The sequence below is a fragment of the Pleurodeles waltl genome, chromosome 1_1 (genome assembly GCF_031143425.1).
Source record: "Pleurodeles waltl isolate 20211129_DDA chromosome 1_1, aPleWal1.hap1.20221129, whole genome shotgun sequence".
NCBI lineage: Eukaryota > Metazoa > Chordata > Amphibia > Caudata > Salamandridae > Pleurodeles > Pleurodeles waltl.
Genome location: NC_090436.1, coordinates 53967337 through 53986294, shown reverse-complemented (window position 1 = coordinate 53986294; position 18958 = coordinate 53967337). Strand labels below are relative to the sequence as shown.

Genomic DNA, 18958 nt, shown 5'->3' with positions numbered 1-18958 from the left:
TAAATTGTGATTAGAAAGTGTCTGCATCACCTGTTTTTGCCTTGAAAAAGCGAAATATCTGAGTGTGCGACAAGCAGTATTTCAGTGTTTTACAATCTCTCCCTTACCTGGAAAGTAGACTCTGCTAGCTTGGAAGTGTGGATTCAGCCTGTCTGTATCCAAGGAGATTCTGAATAGAGCACCAGCTTCCTCCTCCCTTCCACAGGGGCTTGGTTTTCAGTTAACTTGGCCTTCATATACGTTTCTATTGGTTGTTGCATATGTTGTTGTGATTGGTTGCTGGGATTGGTGTTTCTGTTGGTTTAAGGATTAGGGTTGGCATTGTGATTGGTACTAGGGTTGGGATTCCTATTGGTTCATTATTTTAGGGTTGATTTTGTGATTGGTACTAGGGTTTGGATTCCTATTGGTTCATGATTTTAGGGTTGATGTTGTGAATGGTACTAGGGTTGGTTCGTGGTTTTAGGGTTAGTGTTGTGATTGGTTGTCAGGACTAGAAGAATGATTGGTGAATAGGGCTGGGTCTATTGCCTTGTACATATATTCACTTACTCTGTATTTACATATCTATTTATTAATATAGTCCTATTGTACTTGAGAAAAATGTAATGAAAATAAATAAAATAATATCTATAAATAAAATTCAAATGATAAATAATGAAATAAAAAATATATAATAATAAATAGATAAATCATTTAAAAAAAGAAAATTATAAAAGAAAAAATGTTTATGTATATATATTAATATATATATATGTATATAAGAAAATAATAAAGAAATAAAAATAATATAAATGTACACTCTTCTAAGCTTTATTCTGTCTCCCCATCACCCTATGTCTCTATCAATCTATCCTCCATCCCCACTCTGACTCATCCCAAACCCATTCTACTACTTTCATCTCCAAAATAACCTTGCCTTAGCTCTTCCTTCCTCTACTGCATCTAGCTCACCCCAAACCTCAGGTTACTACCATGATCTCCCAAAAAACCCTACTAAATCTCCCTCATTTATCACATGTTTGACTCATTCAAAACCCCTTCTGCTACTATGATCTCCCTAACCCTTTCCACAGACTCTTCCCTCCTCCATCTCTCCTTTACTCATCCCAAGCCTCATCCTATTACTATAAACTTCCAATTAACACATCTGAAAATCTTCCCTCCTCTATCCCTCCATTACTCTAGTCAATTCAACTAACAAACTCACATATCCTCTGCTCAAATTAACTCATAATAATACTAATACTGTACTCATAAATCCCTATACTAATCCACTGCTAATTCCTTTTGGGTTACGGAGTAGCATGCTACAACCCGAAAAGTGCTTTGACGCCTTATCAGGGGTAGTAAGTGCTATATAAATACAATTACAATTAATATTAATGAGGTAGGTCAACTTGCGACTCATTAGGAAATTTTAAATGAAATTCATGGAGTTTCATACATTCAAATAGCGATTACCTAATTGCAATTCGCAGAGAATCGCAATTATGTATTCGCAATTTAGAATAATTATACATATGGCCCCAAATGAGGTCGCAGTCATGTTTACTAATATTTAATGAAGAATGCTGATGAGATTAACTAAATTCAATGCCTACCTGGGGAGACATAGTAACAGCATAGTTGGTAGAAGGCCCAGCCATGGTGCAGATGAACCTGCCTTGAGTGCACTTTTGGCATGCCAACGGTGCAACGCTTTAATGTAACCATTGCATGGGGGCCGCGGCTGTCCCTAAATAGCCAAGGAACGGTCTGCACATCATAGAAAGTGGTACAGTAGAAATTGTGCTAAGTACATATTTGGCTGTAGTGTGGCACAACAAAGGAGAGTAAAATAGCACCAACAAACTCTTTTTGCAAAGGAGAGCAGACTAAAGAGCCAAAACACAAGGCAGAAGAAAACAGCTAGTGGCAGCAGATAGTAGAGGTTGTTCCAAAATGTTAAAAGTATGCACAATGAGCAAGCTTTAGGGGCATATTCAAGAAAAGTGGTGCAGTACACAGTGCAGCACCTCTTTTCTTGCACCCTTTAGCACCCCCCTACCGCCACCATGTGTGCACCATATTTAATATACGGTGCACCATGGCACAAAGTAGGGGGCAATAGCGTAATTTTTTTACGCTGTTGATGTACTCTGCAGGAGTGCATAGGGGCCCGTTGTATGCAATTGCATGCCCCCTTTAAACGCCTGCTCTGAGAAAGCGTTAAAAGTGCAGAAGAAATGACACAAGGAAATCTGTTACATGTCCTTGCACCATTTTTTCAGCCACCCTAACAGGGGAACGCTCCCTTTTAACATTAAGCCTGGTGCAGGCATAGTGTAGCGTAAAGGGTTACAAAGTGGCGAAATGCATGCTGTGCCTTTCCCTGAAATCAGTTCAATGATACAATCAGTATAGAGAAATCAGAACTCTATTGAACATTTTAGTGACTACAGCATGATTCTTCAACCATTCTGCTTATGTTTCTACAAAGGCCAAAGTGTTTATTGCAAAATGTGGAAGTCCAACAGGCGAGTACATTTCTACTCTTGTAAATATAGGGGGTGTTGTGAGGCAGGAGAACCCTCTACCAATGTTGAGTAAGCCACTAACTGGTGGGTTGGTTGATATTCAAAATCCCCAGAATTAAGCTCCCACAAACGTCTAAATGTAAAACTTCTGCCAGTTCAATTAATTTTGAAAGGTAATCTAACCCTAAAATTTCATGATGTGTAGGAAAGGGATTTCTCCATGAACATGTAATAAATTTGCAATTGCAAATGTACGCCATTCAGAGGACTACACATTTCTCAATTTGCACACAACCTGCGGTTGTGGAGTCATTCGTTATTGTCCACATATGTGCAAGCTTACTTATCTTTGTGATTTAAGTTTTAGGGTTCTTCATTTGATGTTCTCATCCGTGTTATGGCAGATGAATTTCTAGGGTGACCCCCGTCCCTGTGTCCTCCATTCCTGGTGAGATTAGCTTTGTCAGTTAGGCTACAAAGGTAATTGTTGAGCCTTTCAGGATCATTGGCACATTAATAGGCACTCCAGAGGATCAGCACTTTGCCAGAAAAGATTATTGGCAAGGCACTGAGGCCCTTATTTAGTTTGGTGGGCAGGATACTCCGTCAAATGAGACAGATATCCCCTCTTCCATATCACAAGTACTGTAGGCTTTAATGCATCTGAATACAGCAGGCAGGTCATCTGCCATCTTTGTGAGGGAATATCTTATCGGCCAAACTCTAAACAAGACCCTTAGTATTGATTGCTGTTTGTACAAAGGATTTTATTTTAGATTTGGCAAGCTGAAAAAAATATAAACATTTAAAGTCTTACAATATATAACTTGAATTTAAGTTATGTTATGGGTAATAATACAAAGTCTATACAGTGGGTAAACTATTTTACAGCTCACTATATCAGCAAAACCTTTATTGTAGCTTAGTATTTTCCTTTCCCAAACCTTTAATCCTTTATTTTGTATCTAACTGGGGCTGAAAAAGCATCAGGTAAATAAGGAACAACGATGAGCTTAAAGTCATTGAGAAAAGAAATGAAAGAGAACAATAAAAAAAGTACACGTTTTTGAGAGGAGACCTCTACTGTTTTACCTCGCCATTGTGCCAATACACAGTACGCTTCTGGACCTGAGGATACTACAGAAGAAGGACTGCTGTGCTGCTTTGCTGACCGAAGGACTGCCGCTCTGCTACTCTGCTGCCTGCTGTTCTGCTTTCTGAGAAGGAAGAATGGAGCTGCACCCTTCATCCCAGGCTGAAGTGACTCCCATGGTCCGTCAGCTGACCTCCTGTTTTGAACTTCGGGGACATAATCTCCAGAGGCTCCATGTAACTGTCCAGCTGGCCTGCTGCCTAGACCTGCAACTGGACTTGCCTGAGCCCTGATGGTATCTGCTGAAGTGTATTATTCACTCCCTACTGCCCCTCAGGTTCCGGAACCCTGGTGTGGTCTCAGTTGATCTCTCATGAAGTTTTGGGCTCTTCGCAAATGGGCCTGTTCGCGGCAAGATCTTGCCAAACATGCTGCCCCCCAAATACAAAGTTTTTTTAACCTGACTCTTTGTGCCACAGCAACTGCTAATGATGCCCAGCACATGAGATCAGCACTTTGCACTACAGCATTCAACAGCTTTTTGGACCAGAATCTGGTTTTTCTAACTCAGTCCAAAAATACCAAAATGTATTGGAGTTTTGAATGCACCCAGATACTCTGAGCACATTTCTTGTTAAATTTGGAAAAGCAGTGGATGCCGCTGATTACCACTATCCAGGATGTATCATCCTGTGGTGACGTCACTCATTTGTTATGGGGTCCCACTGCACTTTTCTTCATCTAACACTTTGCAGAGGTGGATATTGCTTCAAATGAATGATACTGTGAGCTGTACGTCAGTGGTTAAAAAACTGGATCTGAAAATTTGTTTGCAGATTCACAGAAACTAGCAGTGTTTTATGAACAAAACTCCAGAAATGTAACGCCTCCAATGGAGTTGTTTTTGGCAAGGATTGTTTGGTTGTTTTCAGATGTTTTTAATAAAACAGATAGATATATTTTCTCAGACTTTGCCTGCATCACTTTGCCACAAGAATACTAGCTTAACTGTAATGAGCAGACATCTTGAGTGTCCACTCTACTTTTGATACACATTTGTCAGGGGCGGTCTAGCAATGTTTTGGTCTGATAGTGTTGATGGTACATCCTATTGATTATACATTGTTTCTTCTCTCTTCACAGAGCCAGTACTCATTCTGCTACCAGGTGGCTCTCAGCTATTTGGGATCATTTGAAACCTATGGAAACTTCAAATAGAGTCCAGGTTGAAGTGCCTGCCTCACATGAATTCTGTCATTGTCAAGTAACTACAGGAAAGTCTTTCCACAATGCATCAAGATGGTCTACCTAATGAGCTTACTTTAATATTCTAGTTGCTGAAACCCCTCAGTGTACTCACACAGGAGGCCTCATTTATACCTAAGAGCAAACCTGGATTACTGCAACTGCTGCACACTAGCTGCTGCGTGACGGCCCTGGAAAGAGGACCCTAAATGCCCCATTTGTGCCAGGACATTAGTGACTAGTCAATGGCATGTTCAGTGTGTGTCTGAGCTCCTGTTATATAAAACACAAGGATAGCAATGCCAAGGTTAGACTCCAAGGAGGAATTTAAACAAGCACTGTTGACATGCTCATTATCAAACAACAAGGAGGAAACCTCTTCAGTGGTGTACCAAACAGAATGAGAGTCGACAAGGGCTGGTTGAAAAAAACAGATGATGTTCAAGACACAGTCTCCTTACATCACCTCAAACGTTGACAGTGAAGCAGGAAGTACCTGAATACCTCTCAGACTGAATGTATCTCAGACCAAAGTGTGTCTCTTCTGTGAGATCAGCTTCTGCTCCACCATTTGTCATCCTCACTGACTGGCACTAGAGCCCTTACTGTTTGAAGTTTGCACCAGTGCAAAAAAAATGAAGCAAATTAAGTTTTTACCTTTTTTTCACTTGTGTAACATTCCCACCATTTTGGCTGCTTACATGAAAGGTGGTAGGTAGAGCAAATATATTCTTTAAGAAATGTTGAGGGGGGCTTGTTATTTAAAAGCCTTAGACTATGTTTAACAGACAATCTATTAGCTCCATTTCAATGAAAAATCTGTTTCCTCAATTCTTAGCTGTGGGTTTTGAGAGTGCAGCTGTCAAACATACGTATTGTCTCTAGGATATTTAGGGGCAGATTTATCACTATTTGATGCAGCACAATGCAGTATGACAACTTGATGCACTGTGTCAAATGGAGCTTGCAGGAATGCTCCATATCTATCAAGACATGGTGGATTCTTGCTCTCTCACTGCGCTGGTGCACTATGTGCTGCTTTGCACCAATGCAGACACCTTGCATCAGGAATGCTTTTGTGCAGGAGTTTATCCCTTCCTGCACAAAAACAATCCTTTGAGGCATTTTTCCTTCTAAATGTGCTGCAGAATGCATTAGCGGTGGAAGGACACAATGAGTCAATCAAAATTAAAATAAACATAGGAATAGAGAAGAAGGTGACTTTGGGTGGCATGGTAAATCTGATTTAAGGATTGCGTTGCCCTTGTGTCACCTTGTGTGATGTAAAGACAATGCAATCTTTTGGTCAATCTGGCCCTAATAGAACAAGCTGGACACAACGTGGCCGAACTTTATGTTTGATGGCATGTGTAGTTGTAAATACACATGCTCTGCATACTTCTGCAGTCTAGTGTTGGTTCTGGAGGTTGCAAGTTGTTTTTCTTTTAAAAGTCTTTTAAGTCACGAGGTGTAGTGACTTCTTCTCCTCTTGCTGGTAATGCTCATGGGCATCAACTCCATTATTAGATTGTTTTCTTCCGCTGTCGGGTTGTGTTTTCACCGAGCTCCGGTTTGAGGTCCTTTTTTGCTCTCTTCCATTCAAGATACCTCACCTACCGTTGTTATTGTCTCTTCAAAAGCGTACATTCCATTCTTTGCATTTCGGGACAAGAAGAAATTACCTGTTGGATCAACGCGCTCCGACAGGCTGCCATCATCTCTGTATCACTTCGAGGCGAATGAACTCCTTATGGAACGGACTCCCCTCCATTTCTACCCTAAGTGCCACATGAAGTTTCCACAGACCGACCAGTACCAGGTCTGCAATCTTTGTTTGTTCCCAGACCATAAAAAGGAGATCAAAGGGCCTGTCGTCATGAGATGCAGTGGCACGAGATCGAAGAGACCCCAGACATCTTTGGACAACAAGGTGTCAAGTCTGAGCCAGAGCAGGAGGTACAAGAGGCCTTGGCAGCTGAAGAGGAGGCCTTTTCGGTCAACGTCTCTGAGTCGAATGTGGACAAATTTCTTAAGATACAAGATCTCCCTCCGACCCAACGACCCATGAGTACTGGCTACCTTGTTCAGCCCAAAAAAACAACACCTCTCACCGAAGCAAAGGCTACCGGGCCACCACTGCCATCAGGCCCTGGTTGACACCTAAAGACTCATTCTGACATCCGCCATTGAGCGTGGCACTGAAAATCAAGCCTAAACAGACCATCTCAGCACCGAGCCGCACATCTCCCTCTTGGAGCAGCAACTCCACACTAAGCAGACGCATGTTTATATTCAGCCACAGAGTGGCAATGCCTTGGTCCAAGCAGCTGTTGCGACACCTCTCAAAAGACAGCTGTCATTTGGAGAGGCTATTGATATTGCTGCACCTCCGGCTAAACACAAGAGAATGGACAAAGGGTCTGGTGCCATACACCCTCCTTTGCCTTCTTCTCCCCCACCACCTATACCACCACCCTCACTCCCACCTCCACATTCAAAGGGTGACCCCCTTGACATCACCCCTCAAGGTTCCCTCCACTCTTTCCAAGGTGATCAAGGAGCAGGGGACAATACTCTCCCTTTCCCACAAGACACAGACCCTTGGTGCATTATAATTTAGATCCTTACACAGACACAGATTCAGATGTCTACCTAGCCAGCCTATCTCCCTCAGATTACATTAGTTCTTTTCAGGAGTTCATTGGGAGGGCGGCTACTTATCGCTAGGTGCCCTTAGATAAAGAGCCCATTGAGGATTATTTCCTCTTTGAAACTCTGTGCACCTCTCACAGGGCCACGCTCCCCATGCTAAATGGAATGGTGAGGCATGCCTTGCACATATTTCAAGATCCTGCCAGGGCATGTATCATCACACCGCATGTAGATAAGAAATATTAAGCCTCATCCTCAGACCCCATTTTTATTAGAGGTCAGATTTACCCAGATTCCTTGTTGGTTTCCAATGTTATAAAAAGAGCTACCTCCTAAGCTGCTAGTGATGCTCTGCCTCCCGTCAAGGAGAGCAAGCTGACTGATGCTTCTGAAAAGTGGCTTGCAGCCCAAGCCGCCAACCATTGGCGTATAGCTAATACACAAGGCCTGCTTGCAAGGTATGTCTGTGCCCACTGGGATGAGATGAAGGAGCTCCTCCAATAGCTCCCAGAGGAGCACAAAATAATGGGTTAAGAAATTGTCAACAAGGGCCATCTTATTTTCGAATAACTATCAGCTGTGCCAACATGGCTGCTAGGAGAGTAAATACCAATGTCCTTTTGCACCAGCATGCATGGGTACGCATTTCCAGATTTAAACCTGAGGAACAGCAAACTATTCTTAATGTACCATTTGACGAGCACCAGTTCGGCCAACAAGTCGATCAGGCCCTAGAAAAAATGAAAAAGACAATGAGGTGGCTTCAATCCTGGGTGCCTTGCAGACTTCTGTTATACATTATTCCTTTCGTTGGCCGCTATATAAATCAACTTCTAAGTTCACAGACACCTCTTCCTCTTACCATAAATGCCAAGCTCACACATCCTCCCATAAAGGCTTTTATAGAGGTCCCTACAAGGGAAACAACATTAAAGGAAGAGGCAAAACGCCTTCCCCGCGAGGCTCTTCAACAGCCTCAAAACAGTGACTCCTTCACCTTTCCCCGACTACTCAACACCTGTTGGAGGACGTTTTCAATAAGTTTTTTCAGACATGGCAAAGCATACCAACAAATCAGTGGGTGTTGGATATTATCCAGCATGGTTACTGTCTGGAGCTCATTTCCACACCTCCAAACATTCCCTCTCTCACTCCCAAACTTTCTCCAGACCATATCACTCAGCTCAAACAGGGGGTGTTTCAAACACAGGAGCCATAGAACCCGTTCTACCACACCTTCTAGGAACAGGAGTATACTCCCTGTACTTTCTAATCCACCAAAAAAAGGATGAATCACTAGAGCCTATTCTAGATCTCAGACCTTTAAATTAGTACATCCTGTCAGAGCATTTTCACATGGTAACACTACAGGTCGCGATCCCACTCCTTCAGCAAGACGATTTCCTCTCAGCACAAGAGCTGAAGGACACCTGCTTTCGAATCTCTATGCACCCAGCGCATCCCAAATACCTCAGATTTGTGATTGCGGGCAAACCCTACCAGTTGAAAGTACTCCAGTTCGGATTAAAAACTGCTCCACGCGTGTTCACTAAATTTCTAACAGTGGTTACAGTTCACTTACGCAAACAAAACATTCACATTTTCACAGATCTGGATGACTGGCTTATCAAACTTTGCCTACACCACATTCAAGTCCCCATACATTTGCTTCACAAACTGTTTTTTTACTGTAAACTTCCAAATATCACCTGCAACCTCTTCAGATCCAACCCTATCTAGGGGCTGCTCTGAACACACAACTGGATTTAGCGTATCCCAAAACAGCAAGGATACAATATTTTCAACCACAACTTTCATGCTTTCACCCCAAACATCATGTCACAGTCAAATGTGTCATAAGACTTTTAGAGAAGATGGCTTCTTGCATTGCCATTGTGCCAAATTTCTCTCTCCACAAACGCCCATTGCAAGAATTTCTAGCACATCAATGGTCTCAGTCACAGGGTTGTCTGTAAGATCTAGTGTGGGTAGACAGCTGCACCTTTCGCTCTGTGCATTGGTGGAACAAAAACAGCCTGTTGAAGGGGCGGCCTTTTCTAAACCCTGTTCCTAAGATCATTCTGACAACTGGTGTTTCTCAGACAGAGTGGGGTGCTCCACTTCAGGATCTGCACAGTCCAAGTTCTCAGGGATCCCTAACATCGCAGTATACACTTCAATTACCTAGAATGTCTCACTGTTTAACTAGTGCTGAAAGTGTTCACAGATCATCTGATCAACAACCGCACAGGCAACATGACAACCATTTATTGTGTGCAGAAACTGTGGGGGACACTCTCTCTACAGCTGTCTCGCCTATTAAAGATGATCTAGCATTCAGCCATTTGCCACAACATTCACCTCCTAGCGGAACATCTCCCAGGGGCACACAACCACTTTGCCGACCTCCTCGGGATGCAGCAACAAGTCCACAAGTGGAAACTCCACCCACAAGTCTTGCTTCCCTACTTCCAAAACTGGGGGTTCCCAGACATAGACCTATTTGCAGCAAGAAAAACGCAAAATGCCTTCAGGTTCCTGCACACTCAATCCAAGGGCAATACTCTATGGATGAACTGGTCAGGAATATTTGCCTACACCTTTCCACCTCTCCCTCTCCTTCCGTTTCTGGTTCAGAAGCTCAGGCAAGCATCCCTCACGTTAATCGTGGTATACCCCACGTGGGCCCAGCAACTGTGGTTCACACCTCTTCTAGAACTGTCAGGAGTTCCTCTCAGGAAGCTTTCCCTCAACCTGGACCTTCTCACTCAGAACAATGGTCAAATCAGTCACCCAAATCCCAAGGAATTAAATCTTGCTATATGGGTCCTGAGGTCATAGAGTTTGGATACCTTAAACTGCCTCAAGAATGCCTGGATATTCTTAAAGAGGTGCACAAACCTACCACTAGAGAATTTTATGCAGCAAAATGGAACTGTTTTGTCTGCTACTGCCTGCCCAAGCAATGGGACTCTTTCACAGTGTCAGTGCAAGGTATTCTTTCATACTTACTTCTTTTGCAGAAATCAAATTTAGCATGTACTTCCATAAGATCACCTCTAGCATATCCACACTCTATCTCAGATACTGGAGAACGAGGTGCTTAGTCTTTTCCAAGGTTAAGGGAGGAATTCGGTCTACAGCTAAACCAAGAATGGAGATATCTACAGCTTAAGCACTGTATCTCTCTCAAGGGATTGAAGCTACCCGACGGGGGTCCCGACCCTCACCCACAGCTCTACTCCCAACCTCTCCTAGACAAATTACGTCTGCAATGGCAAACCCGGTTACAACAGCCCTTAGATCCAGCTGACTGGGAAGATGTCCTGGAAGCTCTGGACAGAGGTACCCGTGAGGCACAATTAAAGTTCTGTCTTTTTAAGGTCTTACAAGACTGGTACTGGTCCCCGGCGAAATTGCATAGGATAGGGCTCCTTCCACATGCGCAGTGTTGGAGATGCCCAGAGACACACTGCAACCTAAATCATATCTTAATTGATTGTCCAACGGTCCGCCCACCATGGGATGTGGTGAGCTCCACCCTGGCTGAATCAATGTTACTTCTGTCACCGCTCCCCCCATCCCTAATACTTCTACAAGATACGACCTCTCTTCTAGACCTCTCTAGACTGCATAAAAGACTGCTGCATACGGCACTAGCCACTGCAAAGATTTGCATACTCCGCCACTGGTGGTCAGAAATCTCCCCAACCCCGGAAGAATGGATCATAGCTATGACCCGCACGGCCACATATGAAAGAATCATCTACAATTTGCAAGACCAAGCTCAAATCTTCACCCAGGTGTGGGCCCCCTTCCTGGCCGGGGGGTGCTCGTAGATTGCAAACCACTCCCCTTTCTGTTTCCTCTCCTTCTTCCCTTCTTTTCCCCCCCTCTTTTCCCACTAGTTCCCCTCCTTTTTTCCCCTTCCTCCCTTTCTCCTTCCTCCCAATTTTATCAGAGCAATATTGGCCCCCCTTCTTCCCATTCCCTTTAGCAGTCCCCTCCCACAGACACACCTCCTCTCGCCGCTGGTAGGACACTCGTACTAAGCAGAAGTTGTCCGAGTGCAGACAAATGATATAAGCCCCATCCTCTCGACGACCCGATCCCCCCCACCGGCAACTACATTATTCTAGGGTATGCTATCGCCTGACGCTATGATCCCCAAGGTGCTGATACCAGGCCTGGCACGGACGTCCTACGACCCAGGTGCCTTGTGACCTACTCCCAACTCAGCTGGCGACACAGCACAGAGCTTGCCCTTTTATTTCTAGGGGGCCAGACGACTCGGTCCTCATGCCCATGCCACCCGGCTAGCTTGCCTATTTGTTTAAATTGTTTATCCTCCCTACCATCTCGCATCCCCTCCCCCAGGGTCCTACAACCTTAAAATTTTATAATTATTACAACTTTATAACGTGATACAACTAGGCATTTCGTCTACGCCCCGTCTCATACCTCTTATCTCTATTTACATTTCTTTTCTTATCCCCCCTTCCCTTTTCCCATGTGATTTGATCAGTACAATATGTTTTTCTTAAATCACGATTGACAACACCCCTCTGTCCCATCCGCTCCCCCATTTAGTTGATTCATTGTATACAATTGTTGATAGCTGTTGGGGCTTCGACCCCACTTGGGTTTTGTACGACTTTGCAATGTTCACAATAAAACCTTAATAAAAAATAAAAAAAAGATTACTTCTAGCAGCCATAGCTGCTTACCTTCAGAAAAGACAGCATTCTTCCCTTTACAAGATTCGAGTCATTAAAGCTTTTATGGAAGGACGTAAGAGAGGGATTTCGCCAATGATACCTCCAGTGCCTCACTGGAATCTTAATATTGTACTCACTAGACTCATGAGTCCACAATTTGAACCTCTACATTCATGCCCCTTTCAATTTTTCATGCACCTTCTTATTGTGGAAGGAGGCATTTTTAGTTGCTATCAATTCACTTAGGTGTGTAAGTGAGCTCCAGGCTTTAACTCTGCAAGAAACCTTTTTCTAAATAAACAAGGATAATTAAGTTCTCTGCACCAACCCAAAATTCTTACCAAAGGTGGTATCTCAATTTCACCTAAGTCAATCTATTGAATTGCCAGTCTTCTTTCTGCAACCAGATTCTGATGCTGAAAGAGCTCTCCACACTTTAGACGGTAAGAGTTGTCTTATGTTCTACATTGATAGAACTAAAACCTTTAGAAAAACTAAACAGCTTTTTGTTGCTTTCTCATCAACCCTGTATCCAAATGTGGCATAGCCCGGTGGGTCATTAAATGTATCTAGACCTGCTACGCTAAAGCTAAAAGACCATTACACTCCACTCATTAAAAAAGGAGCTACCATGGCTTTTTAGATAACATTCCCATAGACGAAATATGTAAGGCAGCTACATGGTCCACACCACGCACCTCAACATTATTGTGTGGATGTCCTTACATGCCAGTAAGCTAATGTTGGACAAGCAGTGCTACATACACTTTTCCAGACCATTGCAACACCCACAAGTTAGCCACTGTTTTTTGGAAGCACTGCTTTACAGTCTAAGCAGAACATGTGTATCTACAGCCACACATGCCATGAAACGGAAAATGTTACTTACCCAGTAAGCATCTGTTTGTGGCATGTAGTGCTGTAGATTCACATGTGCCTACCCGCCTCCCCGGACACTTGGGGCCATTGCAGTCTTTTCACAGTTTTCAAACACTCATTTGCATGGTCATCTCTTTCTTTCCTCTTACACTGCATTCCATTCTCACCCACCTGCGGAAAAACAATCTGACAATGGAGTTAATGCCCATGTGCATTACCAGCTAGAGGAGGAAGTCACTACACCTTGTGATTTTTCAAAACCTTCTGGGCCTAACACTAGATGGCAGAAGTAAGCAGAGTATGTGAATCCGCAGCATTTCCTGCCACAAACAGATGCTTACTGGGTAAGTAACATTTTCCTCTTTATACTTCCAAGTTGGACATCTTGCAAGCATGCAAAATACCATTGCAACATAATGGACCACCATTACTGGCTTGATAAAGCTAGTTGAGGGGAGGGGTGGCAGCCAGTGCTGAGTGAGAAAGAGTCTTGGGAGGGCAAAGAACGAGAAACAAAAGAAACAGCAAGCCACAACACTACTTTGTGGATTTTAAGGCAATGAAATCAGAAGATGACTGGGTAATGGAGTGAGAGAGAGAGGGGCGGAACCAAGCGAAGAGATAGCATGAGCCCACAAAGAAAAGGAAAAAGAGCATGTGACAGGGGATGAAGCAGCATGATGTGCTCCCCAATGGAGTGCTAGATCATAACACCATACAAAAAAGATTCAAAGAGAAATACTTCTCTAACATTAACAGTAGAAGGATACAATGAGTCAATCGAAAATGAAAGCCTCAAGTAATGGGATGAACACAGGACTAGAGAAGAAATCCATCAAATCAGCAAGGAATGAAGAAGACAAGCAAGCCATCTAATCACGAGCCGAAGGCAGACCCACAGACCACTGTAAGGGGTATATTTACAAAAAACATTCACTTCGTTTCTGTCAAAAAAGTGATGCAAATCTTTTTTTACAAATGTACTTTCTAGTTCAAAACTTGTTTGAGGGTGCCATATCCTGTAACTATGGTGCTCTCCCCTCCTCACGCAGCGCAGCATTTTTGACTGGTACACTGGATGACAATTTAGTAAATCTGAGCCTAAATGTTTCCTAAAGTATCTTGCTCTGTTTAGTTTTGTGCCTGATGAAAAAAAAAATGTGCCTAATGTTAAAACAGACAAACGACAAACACTGATAAATTCTGTGGCAAACCACTCTATAGGGAATAGATCTCAGTAGCACACCCTTAGACTGGTATCTGGTGCACATTTTAGCCTCAGTGGAGAATAGCATCACCTGGGAGGTTCATTGAGGGATATAGAGGATCTACAAAGTGCCTCTGTGATTGTGTTCAGTTTCACTGGTCTGTACTGGCAGCTCATGCCCCACTCGCCTTCCTTTCCAGCGATGGAGTCCAAATGCATTTCTCAGGTAGAAGTTGGCCAGGTATAACTGTCAGTTTATTGAGAAGATTACACTAGCTCTAAGCATTTAATCAGCACAGCCCCAGGAATGTGTGATACAGCAGCGGAAATGCTTTCCGTATTATTTACCTCACTTACACATAAACAACCATCTGCATTATTTGTAGCTTTAAAAAAAAACAATGCTTCTAGCTGTTATAGATCTAAACTTACTTTCAAAAGGGCAGCACTTACAGTCGCCGACAGCTATATTCATCTGATAAACCGGTACTAACTGTTGATAAACTGGTACTAGTTGGACGAAAGTCTTACCCAGATAGCATTAATGTAGACAAGGATATAAAACTGTCAAAGAATTGCTGCATTATACCGCAGAATCGTCATTTTCTTGCTGCATAATTTAGTGAATACTGCTGTAAAATGTTATTCTCCATTTGCGCATAATTTTAGCAGCTATGATTATGACATATTCTGTCCCTGACATATTTTTGTGCAGTTTGTTTTACAAGGTACTGAATGTGAAAATGTCAAATGCAAATGATTTTTTTAAACTATGGATTAAACTTGTATGGAGAAAGTATGTTCATGTATTTTGTAAAGTAATTACATGTACAACCAGCGCCCGCCTTAAATCGTATTCTGTGAAAGTCTTAAGAGGAATATACTATAAGCCAACTATATTTAGTCATGGTGTACTCCTTTTTGGGCAGTGACGAAAAAACTTCCCTGCTGCAGCAGTAGAGGTTATGTGACTATGTGGGGGTCCATCTTTATTTAATTGCCAAATGATGGAAAAGGTTGTGTAATATGATAATGGGACTCATAGTAGGGGCATAAACCTCTCTCAGTGAATTGCTGTCCTCCCTAACTGGGCGTGAAATTAAGCACCTTGTTCTGCAGGGTATAACCCGCCTTCAGTGGAATATTACAGTTTTCTGTTAATGTGAAAGGACTGCTTCAGCAAGGGGAAACATAGAATGATTCTTTTGGGAAACAGATATCTGAGAGGTATTAAAAGTGCATGGCTGGTCTTCTGATGCAAGGAGAGGTTACCATGACTTATCACTGGAAAGAAAATCGTCCTAACAATGAATGCACATAGACACAACGTGGTGGTCATCCTGGAATTTAACAGTGACACATTTTGGAACGCTACTTTCTATAGTTCCAAAATGGCTACAGAATGGTTGAATATTTTTCGGTACTTTTTAGGGCACTGTCAAGTTGCATTTATAAAATACCATTCAAAGATGGTCAGCTGAGGCTATTGGTTTTGCCAGTGCTGATTATATTTTTCAAGCATTGACATAGCCAATAGCTGGAAGTAGGTGGTGCTGTATATGAGAAAGAGGTGGGGAAGGGAAAGAAAGACATCCACTGACCCACACTAATGCTTGGTGTTGGAAGGGCAGGAGAATAGGTTGACTGGGGTTAGGGAGAGATAAACATAAGTGAGGGAAAGAGCAACATTCTTTGGAAACCTAAGTGAACATCCAAGCCCAAATTACAATACGCAAGTGCAAGCCAAGGCCTCCAGTACCCTTATATTCTAAAGAACTGGTTGACAATAAACGATCCATCTGCAGACAGAAAGGAAAAATAGAACTCCTGAGGACCTTTTGAAACTGTAGTCCCTCCGGTCACCACACAGATAGTTCATCACATCAGCCAAAGCAAAGAACTACACTAACTCCATCAAGGAAGCCACCAACAGGAGAAGAACCCTGTTTAGGAGAGTCGAGCACTGCAATAACCCCCTGCCGGATTGATATTTGTGTTTGGACCACTGACTCCATGTTGCACCACGTTGCACTTAGCTTAGCTGCCCACCTTTACATTAGCAGTCACCAGCTACAGACCCCATTTTGCATTCAGCTGCGCCTGAGCATCACCGCCACGTTAAAAGCTGCAAGTATTTTTCTGTGCACAATATGTTATGCAACATGTTTTAACTCTACGTGTCTGCGTGTTCTTTCTCATCAAGAGCTAAGGCATAACATGGGGGAGTTAGGCTGATAAGAAGGTGCTAGGGTGATGGTTATAGTACTGCAAGGAGCGGTTAGGTTGTGGGAAGAGCACCTTGGAAACCGGGCCAGTTCCAATGTGTTTCTTTCAAGACTGACTTGAAGTAACCAGCGTTTTTTGGCCAAAAACTTGTGGAACGGGAGAGTTTTCTAGAAATCTCCTCTCTGTCTTGTTTAAGGTATATAAGAGACCAAAGATTGACGGTGAGGTAATTCAGAGACTTCTGGCAGGGTCGTGACGCCAATGCCTTTCATCCTTCCTTTGAGGGTGGATCTCTTTTCTCTTCACAGTTGATCTGGGGTCAATAACATTGTGCTGAAAGGAGAAAGATGAAGCAACTGTGCCCCATGGTGATGGATGTTTAATTTCTATTATCTGCTTTGCGTTGTGTATGTTTCTATATGCATATTTGTGCCCTTGCATATATATTTGCTATTTATAGATTGAAGATTCTTTGTACATGTTTTCATTTCATTATTGAGCACATGTTAAACATGCACTTTCGTTTGTACTGACCTTTCTATATGAAACTTGCAGAGTGGTTAACAAATGTATTTCTCGGACTAAGAGTTGCATTCTGGGAATTCCTTTCTGTGTGTGTGTGTGTTTGATCTTGGTCCATAGTGAAGCAAAACACGGATTCTGCTATTTCTCACTCCGTGAAAGTGCAATGCCATTAACCCTTGCTTCCATGACAAAATACAGATCTAAAAGCACATCAGTGACACCAAGACGGCTTCAATTCTTACACCCACCCCTTGCTTTAGAATTCTGCAGTGGTCAGCCTTCAAAGCTCTATCGCTCCAAGATTTCCCTGACACTTTCAACTCGCCAAAAGTCACTTCTTATGAAGAGGATGTGTTATCTTATGTTATGCAGTATCCTGGCACTGAGGAGGTAGAGTCTAGGCCTAGTGGTATTGTTGAAAACCCCTGTTTATCAGCTTCTTGCTGTATTCAAGAAGTGAGGAGGAGCCTCTTATGTGTTGCTGCAGGTCGTTTCACATTTTAAGAAAGATGACGGAGAAGGTTTGACCTCCGGATCTGGTTTTCTGAATGCATGGGTGTGAGAAAGTCTTCCTTTTAGCATGTTCACCTCATTGTTTTGTCACGTAGGCCCTCATTATTCTAATGAGACTACTGGATTTTGAGCTACAGAATCGCCTGCGGTGTAGGAGACTGAGTCTGACCCACTACATGTGACATCTGTCGCTTCAATCCGGGTTTTTCTTTGGCTAACTAGCAGTGCCTCATCTCCACCCAAGGGCGGGATGATTGGGCAGCCGAGCGCGTTACATAACATAACTGGTTTCTCAGAGAAGCCGTGGTCACTCAGCTCTCATCTGTTTCTCTCGGTTACATTAGTCTCAAATACACAGTCTTAGGTAGCAAAGCATGGACTGCAATAACCAGGACGATAAAGCATGACAAGATTAAAATTGTGACAAGGAGAGTAAAGCATAGAAATAACGCTACCATATTGTCACTACAGTCAATAAACTAATTCCTACCTAGGCTATAATAGAGCACAGCGTGTTAAGCTCCTGTTCTGCCCTTAAGGTTCCCCTGGGAAGACATCATCCCCCATACCTGAGCAAAGGCCTGAAGTCTGCATTCAGCAATCAGCATACAGTTGTGGTTCTCTGGCTGGAATCTCCCTCCAACGTGTAAGGGACAGGGAAGTGTTTTTATAATAAAACCGCTGATGTTCTGAGAAAATGTCCCTCCGTAAGGATGTGTGTTTTTCTGTGGCTGTCAGAGACAAAACTTTATACCACATTCACCGGCAACCTATCTTATTGCAGCCTTGGAAGAAGCACAGAGTGAGCAAGAATATCTTGTTTGAGAACAGAGTGCTGGTCTAGGCAAAAACAGTTAGATAGAGAGAAATAAAACAACACCGTAAAAGTAGCTATTATAACACTAATAAATGAAGCTGAATAAAATGACAGACTCCTATAATTCCCTAGTAAATAGTAGTGCAAGGGGTATTCAAACTACCCATAAGTCCCTAGTATATAATAGGGCAGGGAAGTTTAGAGGCCCGATAGATTTTCTGCACTGGAGTGTGCACTGCTGTGTTGCCTGCTGCCATTTGTAAAGGCAGCCCTGTCTTGGAGACAGTCTGTAAAAAGTAAAATGTGTACAAATTTTAATTTGTAATAAAAAGGTACTTCCAAGTGATAATCTACCTTATTTTTATATATAGGTCACCCCTAAGGTCTCCCCTAGATATCCCAGGGGTGGGGTGCCATATGCAGAGGCATTATAAAAGATGTTTTATATTCCCTGGTAAGGGAAAGACTGCACCTTTCATTTTTCCTCATTGTAGCCCCATCAGAATATTTTCCATAAGTATTGCTAGAAAAGAGCTAAATGTGTCATGAAAGTTCTCAAAAGAA

At 42.8% G+C, this 18958-nt stretch overlaps 1 protein-coding gene across 1 annotated transcript in view; it reads left to right on the top strand.

Annotated features, from left to right (window-relative positions):
- Nucleotides 1–15112, top strand: part of LOC138262044 (receptor-type tyrosine-protein phosphatase mu-like) — a 306256-nt gene extending 291144 nt beyond the window's left edge. The window contains exon 23 of the mRNA XM_069211767.1: nucleotides 4756–15112. Coding sequence (XP_069067868.1) covers nucleotides 4756–4830 — 75 coding nt within the window. The 3' untranslated portion in view covers nucleotides 4831–15112. The remainder of the gene's footprint in view (nucleotides 1–4755) is intronic.
- The last annotated feature ends 3846 nt before the right edge of the window (nucleotides 15113–18958 follow it).